Genomic DNA, 17,573 nt, shown 5'->3' on the forward strand with positions numbered 1-17,573 from the left:
AGACACCACGTGAGACACCTGCGTGGGCCAGATGAGCTGGCCCGCCCTGCCCACCGTGTCCCTGCCCCCCAGCCGGCCCTGGACTTACCATCGAGGTGAGGTTCAGCGGGGACCCTGAAGACTGTGTGAAGAGGCCGGCAACGGACGGCAGAGCCCGACGCTTGGGCGACACGCCAGAGCTCAGGCTGGGGGTCCCGGCCGCCGCCCGCTTCCTCCTGCCCCGCTTACGGCTGTCCGGCCCATGACCCTGGCCGCTGTCCCCGCGGGCGCCCGTGGGCAGAGGGCTGGGTTTGCCAGGAGGCGACTGTTTGGCGCCGCCGCCAGCTGAGATGGTAAAGACGATCCTCCTCTTGGCCTCGCCCTCGGGGTCTGAGACGCCGGCCTCGGAGGGAAGGTCCCCTTTGTTGGCCTCGGGCAGCGGGCCCTGGGCAGCGCTGCTAAGCCGCGGGCTGGCGCAGAGCGGGTGGGCGGGGGAGGCCGCAGCGGAGCCGCGGGACTGTGGGAGAAGGGGCGGGTGCTGCGGGGCGGAGCCACAGGACCCCACGCTGGCGAACAGGCTTCCTGAGCTTGAGACCTCGTCCAAGGCGCCGGGCTCGGCTCCGGGAGCCAGGGGGGCCGGGCTGCCTGCCAGGGCCCCGCTGACAGCCCCGGAGCCCGTGTAGAAGCCTGCCGGGAAGGACGGGCTCTGTCAGGGGCGGACGCCGCTGCCTCGGGACCTGCCAGCCACGAAGCTCCGCGCCCGGGAACCCGCCCTCCGTGGGTTCCGCCGAGCACGGGAGACAAGCACCCGTGAGCTGGGCATGGTTGGGCCAGCCCGGGGGCTCCAGAGCAGGCACTTCTGGATGCGTGAGGACCCCTGGTGCTGGAACCCGACAACTCCAAGTGAGCCTGGGCACCCCCCCACAAGGGGCTCCCTACGCCGCAAGAAGCCCTACTGAGGTCCGTCTCCTGCACAGACCCGGGCCTCCCCGCCCCAGAGGAAGAGCTGCTGGACACGAGAGGCGGCCCTGCCCTCCCTGCATTAACACAGGTGGCGGCAAATTGGCGACCAGCCCCCAGGGCTGGTGTCACCGGCATGCCCACCGTCCCCAGGGCCGAGTGGCTGGGACACAGCCCCCCTGCCGCAGAGGCGCGTGGGCCACCCGGCCCTGTGTGTAGTCTGCGGAGGCCTCTGCCAGCAATGACCAGGGTCTCTGAAGGGGCCTCAGAGCCCAGATGGAGAGCAGGCTGCTCCCCCAGGACATCACCAGCCAGTGGGGCTCACTGCCCGCCCCGGCTGACCTCCAGGAGGAAACAGCAGCATGCCTCAGGCCAGAGGCTCCTGACGTGAACCAAGGTCCAGCCTAGAGCCGCTAACCCCAGGGCATAGGGGCTGACCCCGTGGCCAGGAGGAGATGGGCCTGCTCAGAGCCCAGCCTGCCAGATCTGGGGGCCTCCCCTCCACCCAGCCTGCCCCAGCTCCTCCTCCTTCCAGCAGCAGCAGCAGAGGCTGGGGCGGGCTGGGCCCTGGGGGCAGGGCTGGAGGCAGGACCCAGGTGCAGGAGAAGCCGTCTGACCTGCAGGAGCTGGAGCGAGGCTTTTGCTTCCAGTGCCATGGGCATTAGCGCCCATCTGCTTTTCAAGTGTGGACGAGGACTCTCGGGTCTGCGACACAGGGCTGGGGGTGCTTCTCTGTAAGAAAAAGTCCACACTGTCAGATGAGCCAGGGCTGGAGACTAAGGGCAGGGAGGGAGTCCCCGACATGAGCCAGAGGATGTGCAAAGGGCCTGAGGCAGGGAGAATGGCAGGTATGTGGGAGCCGGCACACAGAAGGGGAAGCGACCTGCTCGGGGTTTGAGCACTGCAGGCAGCGGTCAGAAGGTTCTGACAAGGGGAGGGGCAGATATCTGTTCCAAAGGACTGTTTTGCTAACAGCAAATGTCAGGCTGGGGACGAAGGGAGCAGGGACAGCAGCTGTGATCCAAACCGTGATTTCACTCCTGTGTGGAACAGGATGGAGACACGTACCCACACAACATCTGTACACGCACATTCACATCACCGTGACTCGTAACAGCCATGGGTGGAAACAACACGTCTGCCCGTAGGAGAGCAGATAAACACGACGTGGTCTGTACACATGGGGGAGTGTCCCGGCCACCAGCAGGAGTCAGGTGCCCGCATGTGCGGCCCCCCGAGCCCATGATGCGCAGGGTGGGAACCAGACACAGAAGGCCACGCGGGGTGTGAATCCACGCGTGTGACACAATCTGTGGACAGGTGTCGGCTGCACAACTTGGTGAACGAACTAAAGGCCACTAGAAGGTGCACGTCAGCCGAGCAGACGGAACGCGAATCACGTCCCCACTCACACAGAGCCGAGCCCGCGTCACGCAAGACGGAGCTCCCACGGGGGCCCACACGTGAGACAGGACGAGGGGAGTGGGGCTTCACGCTTCTACCGAATCCGGATTTCAATTCCGTCTCCACCCAAACATACCACCCTCCACAAAAACGCTGGGAGACGAAAATGGGAAAATGTTACTGTAACCAACTCTACATTCTGGGGCTCTGTCTCGGGGGTCGCGGTATGCCCCACACCCATCAGCAGGCCATTCAACAGAAAGCAGGTCTCACAGGGAAAAAAGCCCGCCGAGACCCCCTCTTCGCCTACACACCACACTGCGGAGCCCAAGGGCCCGGGCCAGTCACCCGGGGCCAACACTGCCCCCGGCCGGCGCATACTCACCACCTTCTCGGCGCGGCTGGGCAGCACCACGCTGGCCAGGGGGATGCTGACGGGTAGTTTGCTGGGCTGCACGGTGCTGAGCGGGATGCTGACAGGAAGGCTGGTGATGGCCTCCCCGCTGCTGGCGTAGGCGCGCTCCTTCACACCCTGCACACACACCACCAGCCCGGCCTCGCTCCTGCTGGCCAGTCGCGCCAGGCCACCAGCACCACCCGAGGACCACGGGGACGTCCCCACCCCCCACTCCCGTCCTCAGCAAGGAGGAGGTCCCTTGTCCTGAGACACAGTTCCCCCTCCTAAAATCCCAGCCCCCCCCATTACTTCCCCACAGACTCTCTACTCTCCCTCCCGTCTCTACGGACAACGGCCCCCCCACGGCCTGGCTCAGGACACCCACCACACACCCTCCACGACACAGGTCCTGCTCTCACCTTCTCGCTGCCCCTCTCCCCTGTCATCTGTAAGGCCGCGGGGGACGACGGTCGCGGGTCCTGAGGGCTCAGCTTGATACCGTTGGCGATGCCAGGGCTCTGGTATGGAAGGCCGTTCTCCTTGGCGTGCTCAGCTCTGGAACGAGACACAGCCCTGGTTCCTCCTCTGGGGATGCCCACAGCCTCGGGTCTGCATCTAGAGCCAGTGGCCCGGGCTCAGCGCACACCCCAGGGTCTCTCCCAGACCGCCGGGTGCTGGCTCACCAGACCCCAAGGTGGCCCCCACTCCGGCACCAGAGTGGACTCACCGCGGGTGCAGCTCGCCGGCCGCAGGCTTGCCGCCAGCCGCGTGGTCCTGGCTGAGGTGCCGCCTCAGCACCAGCTTGGCCGGGGAGAGCCGGGTGTAGTCGGGCAAGGCCAGGCCCGCCATCTTCTCGAGCCGCGGCCGGCCACCGTGGCTCGGGGTGCAGGGCACGACGTCCTGGTCCAGCGGGGAGGCCAGGTACTGGGGCGTGTTCTGCTTGGACGAGGGCCGGCTCAGCGCACCACACACCTCGTAGCCGGCCACATGGCCGTTCATGGAGAGCTCCGGGCTAGCGCTGCTCAAGTGGGGCAGTGAGAACTTGGGGCCGTCCAGGTCGAGGTGCAGACGGCCAGGCTCAGCCTCCAGCTCCCGGCCCAGGGCGCCCTTCCCGCGCAGGTGCGCTGACAGGCCGTCGTCAGGCGGCACGCACGACTTCAGCTGCAGAAGCTCCTGCCGCCGCTGGCTCTTCTCCAGCTCCACAATGCTGATCTGCCGGGCGGGGAGAGGCTCAGGCTGCTGCTCAGCCCAGGGCCTGAGGCCCCCCGGACGCGCCCCACCCGGCCACCCAGCCAACGCAGACGGACACAGCCCCGGAGGGCCTGCAAAGACACAGATCGGCTTTGGGGGTGATGCGGAAGCCAACGGCCCGGCACGGGGCAGGAAGCTCCGGGGACACCAGACAGAACAGCTGGCGTCCAGGGCGTTCCGCCGACGTGCGCTTGGGGGACAGGAACGGGGAGCTGGGACCCCGTCTGTGCTGAAGGAGCCTACATATAAACCGGCGGCGAAAACCGTGGCTGTGGGCTTCCCTCCCATCGCGCAGGGCTCCGGGGATTTTCTCACCGGTCTCTCTGCTTTGTGGTTCGCCCCTCACGAACGTGCCGTTACTGCACAGAGGGGTTAGCAGCCTAGCGGCCGCTCACACACAACAGCACAGAAGCAAGGCCTCGCTGGGCCAACGGGGTCGGCAAACCTCCTCTGTGCCGGGCTCCCCGGAGTCATGGCCCTTCAGAGGGCAGGTGGCCCGGACCCCGGGACCTCACACCACTCACAGACCCGCTTTGGAGAGCAGGTCTTTAAGAAACACCCTTAACCGGAGTCTTCCGTGCGAAACAATTCATTGCGGCGTCGTTTTGTAACAAAACAACACTCGGAAGACCCCGAGGGCTGGTGAGCAGCTTCCCGTGAGCGGTAAAGCCAGGCGGGGGAGACGCCAGCCCAACAGGGCCACAGCCTTGCAAAAACAGAGCTTGCCGGTGCCACCGATGCCCACACCGCACACCGTGCTATGGTCCTGTGGTCACCGGAAGGCCACACACCCAGCCGGCTAACTCCGGGAAACCGGGACAGGAGAGAGACCGTCCGTTTCTCCTTCCCTCCTGCCCTGCTTCCCGCCGGACCCTGACACACACGCTACCCTTCTCGGCAGAGGGGCAGCTCCCGGGATCTACTGTGCAAACACCGGCCTCCTCACGGCAGCTTCACGAGTGACTCACTGAGAGGCACAGGCGAAATGCTGGGTCGCCAAGGAGCCCGAGACGCCTTGGAGCAAGCAGAGCCCCGCGGTGGCCAGGCCTCTGCTCCCCTCTGAAGGCCAGACACGGGACGTCCAGGCTGCTTTCCAATACCACGACCAACGGCCTGGCCCGGGAGCAGGACAGCCTGGCGGGGGCGGCCGGCAGCACTGCCCCGGGAGTGCAGGGGCCTCCGCGGCGCTTGCCCCCACCTGCAGCTCCAGACAGTGCCTCTGCTTCTCGGAGATCTGGGTCCTCAGGGCCTGCTTCTCCTTCAGCAGGTTCTCCAGGGACAGCGTGGACCAGTCCAGCTTCAGCTCTTCACACCGAGCCTTGAGCTGTGGGGATGAGGAGGTCACGGTTGTGAGTCCTGGCCAGGCAGACCTTTGCCGTGGAGCACGCACCGCTGTTGGGGGGGCACCTGTCCGCTCGGCAGAAGGCAGACCCTGGGCTCTGAAGGGAGACCCAGCCAATGTCTGGGCAGGTGTCTCTGAACACCTGTGTGTCCGGCAAGGGAACCCACTAAGAGAAGGCCAGGCTGGGAGGCAGCCCAGGGTAGAAACCGGGCTCCTCGGTAAGCACGCCCACGGGGAGCAAGGCGAGGGTGCCCACAGAATGGGACAGGAAGGCTCCATCAGACGTGACGCTCCCGCACGCCCAGCAAACGTGCCCTGGTCTCCAGGGCAGTGAGGTCCCAGGACATGTGCCCCCTGGCCCTAGGGCTCGTCAAAGAGACCAGCATGGGGCTGTAGGGGTGCCAGGAGGATATCAAAGTCTGGGCTCCTGGAAAGCTCCATCGAGTGAAAGCGCATGAGCCTTTGGAAGGGTCGTGGGCCCCGTGGGCTCCAGGGTGCTAAGAGCCTGGGAAAGGAACGAACTGGGGATGCGGGCAGGCTGGCGGTAGGGGGTCCTGAAACGGCCCACTGCAGACTAGGGGGTCGTGGCAAACTGATCCTCGAGAAGGATGCCTGGACCCTCTCCGTCCCGGCGCCCCCCCCGTGCCCGCCCCCCGCATGCCCGCCCCCGCCGCCGTCGCCGCGCCCCCACCAGCCGCAGGCTCTGCGTCCTCAGCTCCCCATTGTCCTTTTGCAGCTGCTCCGTCTGCTCCCGCAGCTGCTGGTTGTGGGCCGAGATCTCCTTCTGCGCCTGGATCAGGTCGTTGTAGGTCAGCGCCTTCACTCCCAGCTGCGGACACACGACAGCAGAGGTGGGCTCTCAGGCCGGAGCGCGCAGCAGCAGGCTGAGGGCAGGGGATGAGGGGATGGGGGGCTGGGGGCCGTCTGGGGGCAGGAAGGGGCGGGCTGGGCTGGTGGCCGATGGCGGTCGCAGAGAGGACCTATGGTGGCCCAGAGAAGGGACAAGGACGACCCCAGGGCACGAACCCACACCAGCAGCGCTGCAACTACGTACACTCCACGCCCTCTGTCAGCAGACGCGGTAAGTCCAAACACCGGGAAGGAACCCCCCGCGCCCGCATCCCGCCCCAGGAGGCCCAGCGGCGGGCATAGTCCCAGCACCCCACCTCGTCCAGCTTCTGCTGGAAGAGCCTCTTGATCTCCTCCTTCTGGGCCTGGCAGTGGCCAAACAGCTGCTGCGCGGCGCCCAGCAACCGGGCGTTCTTCTCCTGGGGGACGCAGCAAGGTGACGGCAAGGCCCTGTCCCTGCCATGTCCCCTCCCACAAAGAGCCGGACGTGCCCCAGCCCAGAAGGCCGATGACCCTCAGCAGTTCTCACTGGTTACGCGAGACCCCCACGGCCTCTCTGGAGCCAGCAGGGACAATGCACAGGCCCTTGAAGGGACTGCCGCTTCTCCTAGGGCCAAGGCGCCTTCTGGCGGCCAGCAGGTGAGGGGCACAGGGCAGGGCTCACCTTCTCCTGGTCCAGCAGCTGCTGCAGGCTGGCCTTATACTGGGCGGTCTTGGTGTAGGCCAAGAACTGCAAGTACTGAATCTTGAAGGACTCTACGAGGATCAAGTATGCAGCTTAGCACACACACGAGCCCCCGAGGCCAGCAGGAAGGAGGAGGGCCGCCCTTCAGAAACCCACCGTGGCGGCTGCCAACCCCGCTGGCTGCTGTGGTGCCTGTCTCACCGCCCACCATCACGCCGGGGCCTTTGGTCCCCACCTAGGTGCCCCTCACAGCTCCTGCCAGCGCCACCCCATGTCTTTTGCCCTCCGACACCACGTGGGTGCCCGTTTGCTTAGGGAAGCGCAGGTTACTGATGCTGAACTGAGAAAACCGGCAGCTCCCAAAAGATGAAAAAGCGTTTCTTTCATCCGATTTTCAGAGACAAGCAACTGCTTGATCCTTCCTAGCAGGGTGAGTCTGTGCGCACTCGGCTCAGCGACACTGGGCACCGAGCTCGCCCGACATGGCCCTCCCCACCCCATGCAGCAGACACGGGGTGGGGCTGGGTGGTTCTCTGGGGGCGTCCCACGTGCTAGGGAGATCACGCCAGCCCTGAGTCCGTGTGACTCTGGTCTGGGGCCGGCAGCCCTCCCCCACCCCTGCAGGCCCGAGCGGTCCGTGGTCAGCTCACCTAGCAGCTTCTGCAGTGCGGGCGGGGTGGGAGCCAGCAGCAGCTGGTCGGGGGGGCGCCGCTGCACGCTGGGAGGTAGCTGGTAAAACGGGCTATGAGGTGACTTGTACGCGTCTGTAGGACACAGAGAGGCCACGTGTCAACGGCAGGCCGGCGTGCCTGGGAGCTTCCACAGGTCTGCTCCAGGGAACCGGCCAGCTTGCTCACACCGAGACTGAACGGGGGACCAGACACTGCGTCGCAGCGCTTTGAGAAGCGGAGTCAAAGCCCCGTGGCACCCAAGATGTCCCCATAAGCCATGTCCCTTGTGTGCGGTCTGTCATCAGAGCCCAGGATGGGAGGCCAGGGGAGCCCAGAGCCCGGGGGTAGGATGATGGGAAGGCCCCACCGGGGTGCGCTCTCGGGGAGCCCACCCCAGGGCACATGGCCATGAGGATGCCGTGTGCCCCTAGCAGGGTCTGGAAAGCAGGCACCAGCCTCACAGCACATGACGCCATCACGGCGGCCTCTGCCCCTCTCACCGCCTCAGCGGACAGGAGAGGGACCCCACTCGCTGCACCAAGGCAGAGACACGGGGTGCCAGGACTGGCCGAGGGCACGCCCCAGGGGTCTGCCCATGGCCGGCTCACCCTGCGGCGAGGGCGCTGCCGTCTGCGGCGCGGCCTGGGCGTGCAGGAGGTCCAGTGCGGTTTGGCTCTTCTTGGGCTTACGCTCGGGGTTCGCAGTGCTCATCTTCTTGGGGCGCCCACGCTTCCGGCCGGCCATCTTCCGCCCTTTTTTATTCAGCTTCTTTTTCCGGGCTTTGGAGGGGGACGGCTTTTTGATGGTGGTGGCCCCGGCTTTTTCCTCCTCGGCCCCCGAGTCCTGGCAGACGGGGCAGGGCAGTCAGGGGCGCACTGGCGGGCCCACCGGGCCATGTGAGCCCTCTCTCCGCGGGGCGCACACTCACCATCGGGGCGTCCGCAGGCGCGGCAGCCTTGCTCTCGGGCCCCTTGGTGGGAGTGGTCGTGGCGCTCTTGCCTTCCCGCTGCTGCCGCCGCCGAGCTGCCTCTTGCTCCTCCTGGAAGGCAAGTGTGGCTGTGTCTGCGGCGGGGCCGGCTCGAGGCGGCCACCAGCCCGAGCTCTGCCCGCCTCCGCACACGCAAGGACACAGAGGCTCAGAGGAGCCCGACGGCGTGCGCGGGCATGCGCTCCCCAGGGCTCCGTCAGAAAGCAGGTGGCCTTCCAACCGTGGATGGCGCAGGACCCTCGTGCTGGGCTGGGAGAAGCCTCCCGGCCGTGGCTTCCCTCCTGCTAGCGGCACGCTCCGCACGCTGAAGGGGTGTGTGCACTACAGCGTGGTCCTCCCCGGTGAGGACTCCTGGCCGCACCGCGTTAAGAGGAAGGATGGTGACCCCCTGCTCCAGGGGCCGAGGGCACTGGTCAGCACGTTACGACCCGAGTGCCTTCAATGCAGAAGGCAGGGCGTGGGGCCCCCGGTGGCTGGAGCAGCCGTCTCCGGGGCCGGGGCTCTCCTGCTTGGATACTTATCTGAGTCACCAAATAGAAAAACTCACGCCCAGACAGCACTGACTCTGGAGGCAGAAGAACAGCGGCCGCGAGGGCACGGGAGGGACGTGGGCGCAAGGATCCCGGCTCCCCTCGGGCAGCAGCTCGGAACATGCCAGCCCCTCTGTGGCTCGGGCCTCAGATCAGGACAGCGCGAGGGCCGCTCTCCGCCCCGCACTTGGGCACAGCACACCACGCCACCAAACCCCACTTCAGAGACTCATTCGACCCGTTCCCCAGAAATGTGTGCAAGAGCTGCGGCCACGGGGCTGCTGAAGACGAGGCAGGTGTGCGCAGGCCCCTGGTCCCCGGCACTGAGCCCCTCCCAGCCGGACACCCCCCCCCCCAGCAGCACGCACACAACATGGAGGCGAACGAAAAACACACACTTACCCTGAGTTTTGGATTTTTCAGACTAGAAAAATAGTTTTCAAGCTGAAAACACAAAAAGACAAGACAAAGTCCCGTGAGAAGCCATTCCAAGCCCTGTTAGGGGTGAGAGCAACAGCCTGTCCCGCAGACACTGCGCCTGGCAGAGCGCGGCGGGGCATCACCCAGGTGGGCAGCTAGTAGGGCACCCGCCGGGCTCAGGGCTCCCCCCGTGTGGGCCGTGCAGGCCCCGCACAGCCGTCCCACATGGGCCGGCAGCCACACCGCAGGCCTGGCAGGGCACCGGTGGCCTCGGACTCCAAGGCAGAGCTGCTGTTCCACGAGTCCTCGTGGACAAGGTCTGGCCCCCACGAGGGCTGAGGACAAAGGCGAGACAGACCAGGGTCTCCAGCCTCCTGACCCACTTCCACCCGTACTGAGGGCCGGCTGGCCAGGCCCCCGACCCCAGCCCCGAAGGGCACTCACTATGGTGCGGTCGATGGTGTGCAGGTAGTAGGAGACCGGCTTCCCCGTCCAGGACACTGAGCCCTTCAGGGGCGAGAGCTCCACGACCCGCATGATGGTGCCAATGTCTGCACACAAGGGGCTACAGTTAGGGCTCCTCCTGCGCCCGGGGTGAGCAGGAGGGCCCTCGGTGCTTCTCCCGCCGGTCCGGAGTGACCCCGGTGAGGCAGGAAGGGGCAGAGCCGGTCCCAACCGCCCGCCAGGGGGCAGCCGGCTGCCAGCACGCGGCTGAGCGAGGGAGGCTGCAGGGCCACACCAGGGGCTTGTCCGAGGAAAACAGTGACAAGCGCGGGGAAAGGGGGGGGGGCGCGGGTGCCATCGGAGAGCACTTGCAGATGACTCAGAACAATGTGGAGCCAGGACCTCCCACCAGCCCCCCAGGAGGCCCAAGCCCCCAGGCCCGTGCAGCCCCACCCAGGAGCTTTCTGCCACCAGTCCCTCCTGAGCAGGGACAGGGTAGCCACTGCCTGCTCAGGCCGGTCACAACAGGAGCTCAAAGGGCTCAGCACACCTGCCCCTCTGAGGTCCACACAGAGCCACTCTCCCCGCTAGGGACAGAGGGCTGCGTCGGGGAGCGCCTGCGGCTGTCAGGACTGGGGGGCTCGTGGCACCAAGGGGGTGTGGCCGGGGCTGCTGCTGACCCCCATCCCCCCAGGACTGGACGCCCACACAGAACGACCGGCCCGATGTGAGGAGCACCAGGTACGGACCCCACACCGACACAGATGCTTAAAGTCACATATATTGACTCAGCAACGTGAGCTTCTTACCGCTCAAGTTTCTGCTGTTTATTCTAAAGTTCAGAGGTGCGAAGGGCTTCGAAGACACGATTCTGCCACCTGCAACACAAGACTAGTCACCACGGCTCATGGGGTGGCTGTGGGGCGCAGGGCGGCAGAGCAGGGCACAGCCACAGCAGGGGCGGGGACAGCAGCACCACCGAGTCCTTTCCGCGCTCCACAAGTCAAAGCAAAGGCAGGAGGCGCCTTCCCCGTGGAAGTCTGTCCCAAGAGCAGATCGTGTGGACGACAGTGCTCTGGGCACAGCTCCTGGCCAGGGCTCTGGCTGGCCACGGGCGGACACCAGCTGCGAGGACACGGGCCCCCTCCGCGGGCTCCGTATTTGCGCGGACAAGTTCAGTCACAGCCGAGGCTGAGTGGCCAAGGCAAACCCTGAATTCCCACCGCTGGGCCGCCCCGCGAGGTGGCAGGAAGCCCACAGTGGCTCCGCGTGCTGGGTTCTAGAAGAGAGAGACGTGCAGAGGAACCCACAGGTGCGTGCACGCTCTCGGAAGCTGCTGGGTGTGAGGAAGAAAGAGCCAGATGGAAAAGTCAAAGAAAACACTAGTGTCACACTGAAGTTGGAAGAGTGCGTCCGAGCCCATTTCCACACGTGCATAGTCACACGTGCCCGCCGCAGCACGTCCCACACGGGGAGCACCAGCCACCCAACCCACGTCCCGAGAACCAACCCCGGTGGGAGCGGGCTGTGACAAACCCTGCACTGAGCCAGGTGCAAGGTCGGAGCAGCCAGGGTCAGAGACTGCGGGGCCCTATCAAAGGTCGCAGCGGACGGAGGCTGAACAGCCCCGCGGAGGGCCTGGGACCTGGAGGGCCTCTGAAGAGTGTGGTGCCGAGCAAACCGCATCCCGGGCCCCGGGGCTCCCGCTAGGAACACAGCACCCTGCACGGCCCACACGGCAGGGGAGCTGGGAGGGGCCCGAGGGCATGTCGCTATAGGACCACAGGTCAGGTGGCCGGGGAACGCAGGGCTCCGCAGGCTGTCTGGGCCCTATCAGGTCCCCCAAGCCCACCCACAGGGCACCACAAGGGAGGAACCAGAGCAGCAACACCCTACGAGACAACGAGCCCGGACGTCCACCAGGGCCGTCCACAAACACGGAGGAGCCCCGCTCCCACAAAAGCCCACCTGGCCCCTTGCCCAGGATGAAACCACCAGAAGGCAGGCTCTTGGACAGGCAGCAGGACAGTGACAGGTGGAGGGGCCCTCCACTCTCTCCTGGGGGAGGCGCACGGCCCCTACAAAATGACGGGGAGCATCCAAGGCCTCGCGCACACGCTCCCCGCACACAGGCCCATGAGTGCCGGCCATGCAGCTGCTGGGGCTGAGGGCGGCTGGCGGCCACCTGCGCAGGTGCGGGGCGGCCCTCCACCTCCTCGAAACGTCTTGTAAGGGGACGTGGGGGGACCCATCCCATCCCTCTCTCGTAGGAACGGGAATGTGGGGGGCGCTTGGCCCTCCTCAGAACTAGAGCCCAAAGCAGCTGGGAGCGGCAAGGAAAGCGGCAGGCACAGGCTCTCCTGAGTTGGAAGCGCCAAGGTCACATTCAGGCCACCTCGGAATCTGGAAAACCAGAAGCGGCTTCAGCAGCTGTGTTAGAAGCTACAGGGATTGGCCAAGGATGAGGGCACGTCCTGAGGCTTCCCGTCCAGGCCCTGGGAAGGGTACTGCTGACCACAGGGCCCAGGCGGGCGACACCCACACTGAGGCCACAGCCCGCAGCCCACTCCTCCGACAGGGCACGCCACACTGGGGGCTGAGGAGGCCAGTCATGTTCATGCCAGGAGGGCCTTGAGAAGGACGGGCACCCGAGGCCAGAGCTCTAACGAGGACAGCAGCACCCCCTGCTACGACCCAGGGCCTGGCCACCCTAAACCTGGGCACGTGTGAGGAGGGGAGCCCGTGGGCTCTGGGCCGTTGGCTGGAGGACTCGGCCCGCAAGGAGTGGGCTCCTCTTGATCCTGAAACACAGTGGGCCACGACCAAGGACCTCGGATTCAGGGTGTCCCCAAGCTCAGCTAGACAAAGGCCCCCAATGCTCCAAGATTGTCTCCGCATGGGGAGAAAACGAAAAAACTTCCAGAACCCTGACTCTCGGCTCAGTGAGGACACATGCCAGAGGCATAACAGACAACCAGGTGATACGGCCCTCGTCCACAGGAGAGCGACAGGAGGCCCCACTGTGGCCTGGCCCATGTGCCCCAGATGGCGCCCAGGGTGGCCACACCGGAGGAAGTTGCTGGTGTTTCTCTTTCCTCCAGGAGCCCAGTGGGCCGCTCTGCTGTGCTCGGACACAGCACATGAGCACTCCCCTACACGGACACAGGCCTCGACCGGTGCTCACAGGACGCTGTCTCCCTCCCACCTCCTCAGAAGCTTCTAGACTGGATGGTCTTCTCTATCTGACATTCCAAGTACACAAAGGCTCCTGGCACAGCACAGAGAAAGGTGACACCTGACCTGCGCTGCCTAAGACAGAGCTGGAGGGAGCTCCTCCCGCGGCCAGCGTTGGCAGGGTGGCTGCGGGCACGGGGCGTGGGGCCCACACACCCCTGGCGCAGAGGGCTTGTGCACCCTCAGGTGCACCCCAGGCCGTGGGAGGAGCCAGGGAGCAGAGGGCTTCCCTGGAAGGAGTCCAGCCGGGAGGCTGCCCCCCGCATGACGGCCTCCTGTCTCTGCTTGCCAAGATTCAGAAGTTTTCCCTAGAAGGTTCGGGCCAGATAGAGTAGAGGACCTCACTCCACACGTGCACCCACACAATTCCAATTCTGGAAGCCTCCATGAGCACAAAGAAAACGCAACCCTGCAGCGCCGGGGTGGCTCAGTGGTTGGGCATTTGCCTTCGGCTCAGGTCATGATCTCAGGGTCCTGGGATCGAGCCCCGCATCGGGCTCCCTGCTCAGCGGGAAGCCTGCTTCTCCCTCTCTCTGCCCTGCTTGTGTGCTCTCTCTCGCTATCTCTGTCAAATAAATAAAAAGTCTTAAAAAGAAATTCTTTAAAAAAAGAAAATGCAATCCCACCTACACGCCAACCAACTCAAGCAAGAACACAGGCCGTCGAGTCCGAGACAGATGCACGGCAAGGGGGCCTTCCCCTCCCCACCGGGAACGGGAAGGCAGACGAGGGCAACCGGGGCCCAAACACAGGGAAAACCCGGAGAGCCTAAGAGGGCTGTCGGGACGAGCCCCCTGGCCCGACTGCCCCCGGGTTGGGGTCACAGGTCGAGCCCGAACTTCAGACCCTCAGTGAGTAACCCTTCAGCATGAGCGCGCACCGAGAAGTTACTCGTCACCTCCAGGACACGTGAGCATGACTGCAGTGTGTAGCCCGCTGGCAAGCCGGGCCCCCACCCCAAGGCCCCCGGGCCCGCTGGCCCAATCCGCCTGGGGAGGCCCGGTCGGCCCCACCATGTCCCCCGGGCCCAGAGGTGCCGTCCGCGGAGCCCGCACGTGGGGGCAGTCAGCACGGACCTGGCCGCGCCCGCGGTCACAGCCAGCTCCACAGACGGACGGAGCGGGCCTCGGGCGCCGCGCGCACACAGGGACCGCGACAGGGCGGGGTTGCGGGGAGAGTGCGTTACCTTCCTTCATGTTGGCAAACCGCTCCTTCAGCTGGTGATCCACCTCAGGACCAAAGGCAAAGTTATTCACAAATATAACACTGCAAAACAATGTTCCAGTTGAGTGAGGCCGAGGCTCCGGCGCGCCACGCCTACCGCCTCCACCGCCGGCTCCCCCAGCCCGGGACGGGACCCGCAGGGCGCCGAGGACGAGCAGGCTGGCTGGTGGGGGGCGGTCCCCGCCCGCCCCCGGGACACCCCCAGGGTGGGAGTGCAGACCGCACACGCATCACCTGGGGACGGAGGTGTGAGGACACCCGGGCAGGAGGGCGTGCGGACAGCATCCGGCGGCATCTGAAAGGAGCCGCCTGAGGACCGGAGGGACCAGAGGCAGAGTCCTCCGCCGCCCGCCCACGCGCTCTGGCACCGGACCACCCGGGGCCCTGGTCTGAATACACCAGCCGGGGCGGCTGGGGACGCTGCCGCCTCACACTGCGTGTGCAGCGATGCACCCCTGCCCGCCTGCCTGGGCCCAGCTCGTGCCCGCCCGAGGCCCTCTCTGAATGGCCATGAGCAGCCGAGCGCTGGCTCACGTCCAGCCCCGCAGGTGAAACAGCTCCGGACTCAGCTGGGGGGCTCTCCTCCCCCACGGAAGTGCCTCCAGATAAAATCTGAGCCGGGGGCAGACGCACATTTACTTCCTCTCTTGAAAGGGACAGAAGACACACTGGGCTGATGCTAGCCATCCCCTCGCTGCTCGTTTTGAGTCTCGACAGTTAAAATCGAGATGCCTGGAAGCAGAGCAACCAGGTAACAGAACAGCCACGGAAGACCCGAGCACAGCGAGAACAAACCCCGGGTGCCAACGGGCAGAGCGGCAGGGAAGAAACCGTACAGACGCGCAGCAAGCCCAGTGCGCTCTCCCTGAGCCCCGCACAGAAAAGACAAGGACGGGAGGCGTTAGGCTGGGGCCCAGGCGTCCTTGGGAGCCAAGGGACAGAGCCCTGACAAGACAGCCAAGAGAACAAGCTCTCACAGGGCGCGAGCCTGGCCTGTCCCAGTCCCTAGTTGGGGACGAAGCCTGGGAAGGCAGGACGTGAGCCAGCAAAGGCTCTGGCAATAGCTCTGATGGAAGAAGGGTGCCCTGAAGGCAGCCACTCCCTCCCATCCCATGCACGAGAAGTCAGAAGCATGGACGCATGTCCCCAACAAGAAAGGGGCTGGGAGGGGAGGGGATACCCCTGCCAGGAAGCAGAGCACCTAGGGGGACGTCAAGGGGCCACTCTCCCATCACCAAGGCCTGTTCCCATTCTGCCTGCAGTACGAGGGGCAGACAAGGCCCGGGGGACAGTGCCGTCCCCGTGACCACAACATGGGACACCTCGGCCCAGATACTGCTGGCCAGTGCCCAGCACTGGAGGGCCCCCAGGCCCCCATGGATGGGGGTGCCCACGGAGTCAGCACAAGTCTCTCAGGAAGAGGGGGAAGACCCGGCCAGTAGGGGAGAGCAGCGCAGACCCTTCCGATGAGAACTTCTTGTGGGACAGCCACAAACGGAGGCCCCCTGGAAAGAGTGGCACCCAGCTTCTACCAGCCCCCAGGACTCAGACGGTGGGGACTATGGGGCAACAGGCAGTATGCGCCTGAAGGAAAGACAGGGAGAGGCCAGATGGCAGGGTCTCCCAAAACAGTGGGCCACCATCAACAACGCTGACTCGTCCCCAGGAAGACGGCTCTGGGTGTGCAATGCCCCTCGGGTCCCGGGCTCCCAGCAGGCTCCAGCAGCTGACTTCTGTGCCCCAGCCCAAGGCCTGGGGCAGGGCTAGAGGGAGGTGGGGCAAAACCGCCAGCAGCTCAGCCGTGGGGGACAGGACGCCGTTCCGCAGCGGGTGCAAAGAAGCCCGGCCCCGCACCCAGCTTGGGGAGGTGTGGACACAGAAAGAGCCCGCACGCTGAGCACGGGGCCGAGATGGCGGGGAAGGGCCCTTCCTGACGGGCAGCCAGGGGACTGGCACGTGCAGGCCTTGAGCCACACCTGGCCTTGCCCTGGGGCCCTGGGTCCAGCTCCCGGACCACCTGCTCGGCAGGGACGGGGAGAGAAGGAGCTCCGCCAGCCACGCACCCTCCCCGGGGGCACTCGCCCGGTCGGGCCCTACCTTGTGTTGGCAATCCGTTCTCTCCACTCTTCTGAGAGGAAGTCGCCCCTTTCCAGCTGAAAGGAAGAGAACAGGGGAGAGGCTGACTCGGGAGGCCTCGGCCGGCTTCGCGCCCCGCCCGCCCGCGTGGAGAACAGGAGATGAGCGCAGTCACTGACATGGGGAGGATATGGGACCGGGGCGGCGGCGGCTCAGGGAGGGTCCAGCCCCAGCAGAGGACGCACCATGGAGCCACACAGAGCCAGCTGGGGACGCAGCCACACGTGGTTCCCAGCCTGCCGGCAGTTCCGGACAAGAGTGGGCTGGCCGGCCGGGGCTACCACAGGGAACAGTGGTCGTGCCCTCAGGAGGCACCTATGCACCGAGCGACACCAGGACAGAGCACCGGCCTAGCACGCAGCAGAGGCCAGGCCTGCTTTCTGTACCACAGACGTGCGGGCACGGCGGCGGGCCCCGGCCTCCCGTGGCTCACTCATTTTCCACACCTGCTCTCTGCATGGCGGGGCCCAGCACACTAACACGGGGCCTCCAAGAGCACACGGTTCTTAGTGACCAAGGTACCCCAAGCTGGGGCATTCAGCAAACCTACATGCCTGATTTTATCATTCTTTAAAACACAATCGCACTGCACCTCAGCATACGCCGAGAAGCAAGACCATGTGTCCCTGCAAAGCCTGCACCCGCCCGGTCTCAGTGGCCGGATTCAGAAGAGCAGACAACAGAGACGCCCATCAGCGCATCCCCCACACGCAGGAGCGACCCCCGGCCGCAGACAGGAGCCAAGAGCCCACACGCTGCCCCAGAGACGGACCCCGAGCCCATAACGCACAGGGAGGGAACCAGACACAGGAGGCCACACGGGGTGTGAGTCCACATATGTGACACGTCCAGACCAGGCTCCTCCATGGACGGGAACGGGGCTCACGGGGGCCGGGGGCTGGGGGAGGGTGGGGCCAGTGACTGGCCTCACCTACACCCTCATGCATGCCGCAAGGTGACCAGGAACCCCCACTTCCTTCACGAAGACAGCAGGAGCCCATCAGGGCACTGGGCCTGCTGTCGCTCAGAAATAGACAGAAGCCCCTGAGCAGAGACAAC

At 65.6% G+C, this 17,573-nt stretch overlaps 1 protein-coding gene across 1 annotated transcript in view; it reads right to left on the reverse strand.

The window, feature by feature from the left end:
- The window catches only part of LOC111161720 (histone-lysine N-methyltransferase, H3 lysine-79 specific-like), a 76,048-nt gene that overhangs the window by 9,041 nt on the left and 49,434 nt on the right, over nucleotides 1-17,573 (reverse strand). The window contains exons 8-24 of the mRNA XM_022525597.1: nucleotides 16,476-16,531; nucleotides 14,341-14,420; nucleotides 10,730-10,798; nucleotides 9,921-10,027; nucleotides 9,459-9,500; nucleotides 8,467-8,577; nucleotides 8,147-8,381; nucleotides 7,518-7,631; nucleotides 6,847-6,938; nucleotides 6,500-6,601; nucleotides 6,025-6,162; nucleotides 5,190-5,315; nucleotides 3,468-3,952; nucleotides 3,160-3,295; nucleotides 2,729-2,875; nucleotides 1,557-1,671; nucleotides 89-666 (exon numbers count right to left, since the gene is read on the reverse strand). Of these exons, the coding sequence (XP_022381305.1) occupies nucleotides 89-666; nucleotides 1,557-1,671; nucleotides 2,729-2,875; nucleotides 3,160-3,295; nucleotides 3,468-3,952; nucleotides 5,190-5,315; nucleotides 6,025-6,162; nucleotides 6,500-6,601; nucleotides 6,847-6,938; nucleotides 7,518-7,631; nucleotides 8,147-8,381; nucleotides 8,467-8,577; nucleotides 9,459-9,500; nucleotides 9,921-10,027; nucleotides 10,730-10,798; nucleotides 14,341-14,420; nucleotides 16,476-16,531 (2,733 nt within the window). The remainder of the gene's footprint in view (nucleotides 1-88; nucleotides 667-1,556; nucleotides 1,672-2,728; nucleotides 2,876-3,159; nucleotides 3,296-3,467; nucleotides 3,953-5,189; nucleotides 5,316-6,024; nucleotides 6,163-6,499; nucleotides 6,602-6,846; nucleotides 6,939-7,517; nucleotides 7,632-8,146; nucleotides 8,382-8,466; nucleotides 8,578-9,458; nucleotides 9,501-9,920; nucleotides 10,028-10,729; nucleotides 10,799-14,340; nucleotides 14,421-16,475; nucleotides 16,532-17,573) is intronic.

This window comes from Enhydra lutris, unplaced genomic scaffold (assembly GCF_002288905.1).
Source record: "Enhydra lutris kenyoni isolate GAN:26980312 unplaced genomic scaffold, ASM228890v2 scaffoldscaffold86, whole genome shotgun sequence".
In the NCBI taxonomy this organism is placed as follows: domain Eukaryota; kingdom Metazoa; phylum Chordata; class Mammalia; order Carnivora; family Mustelidae; genus Enhydra; species Enhydra lutris.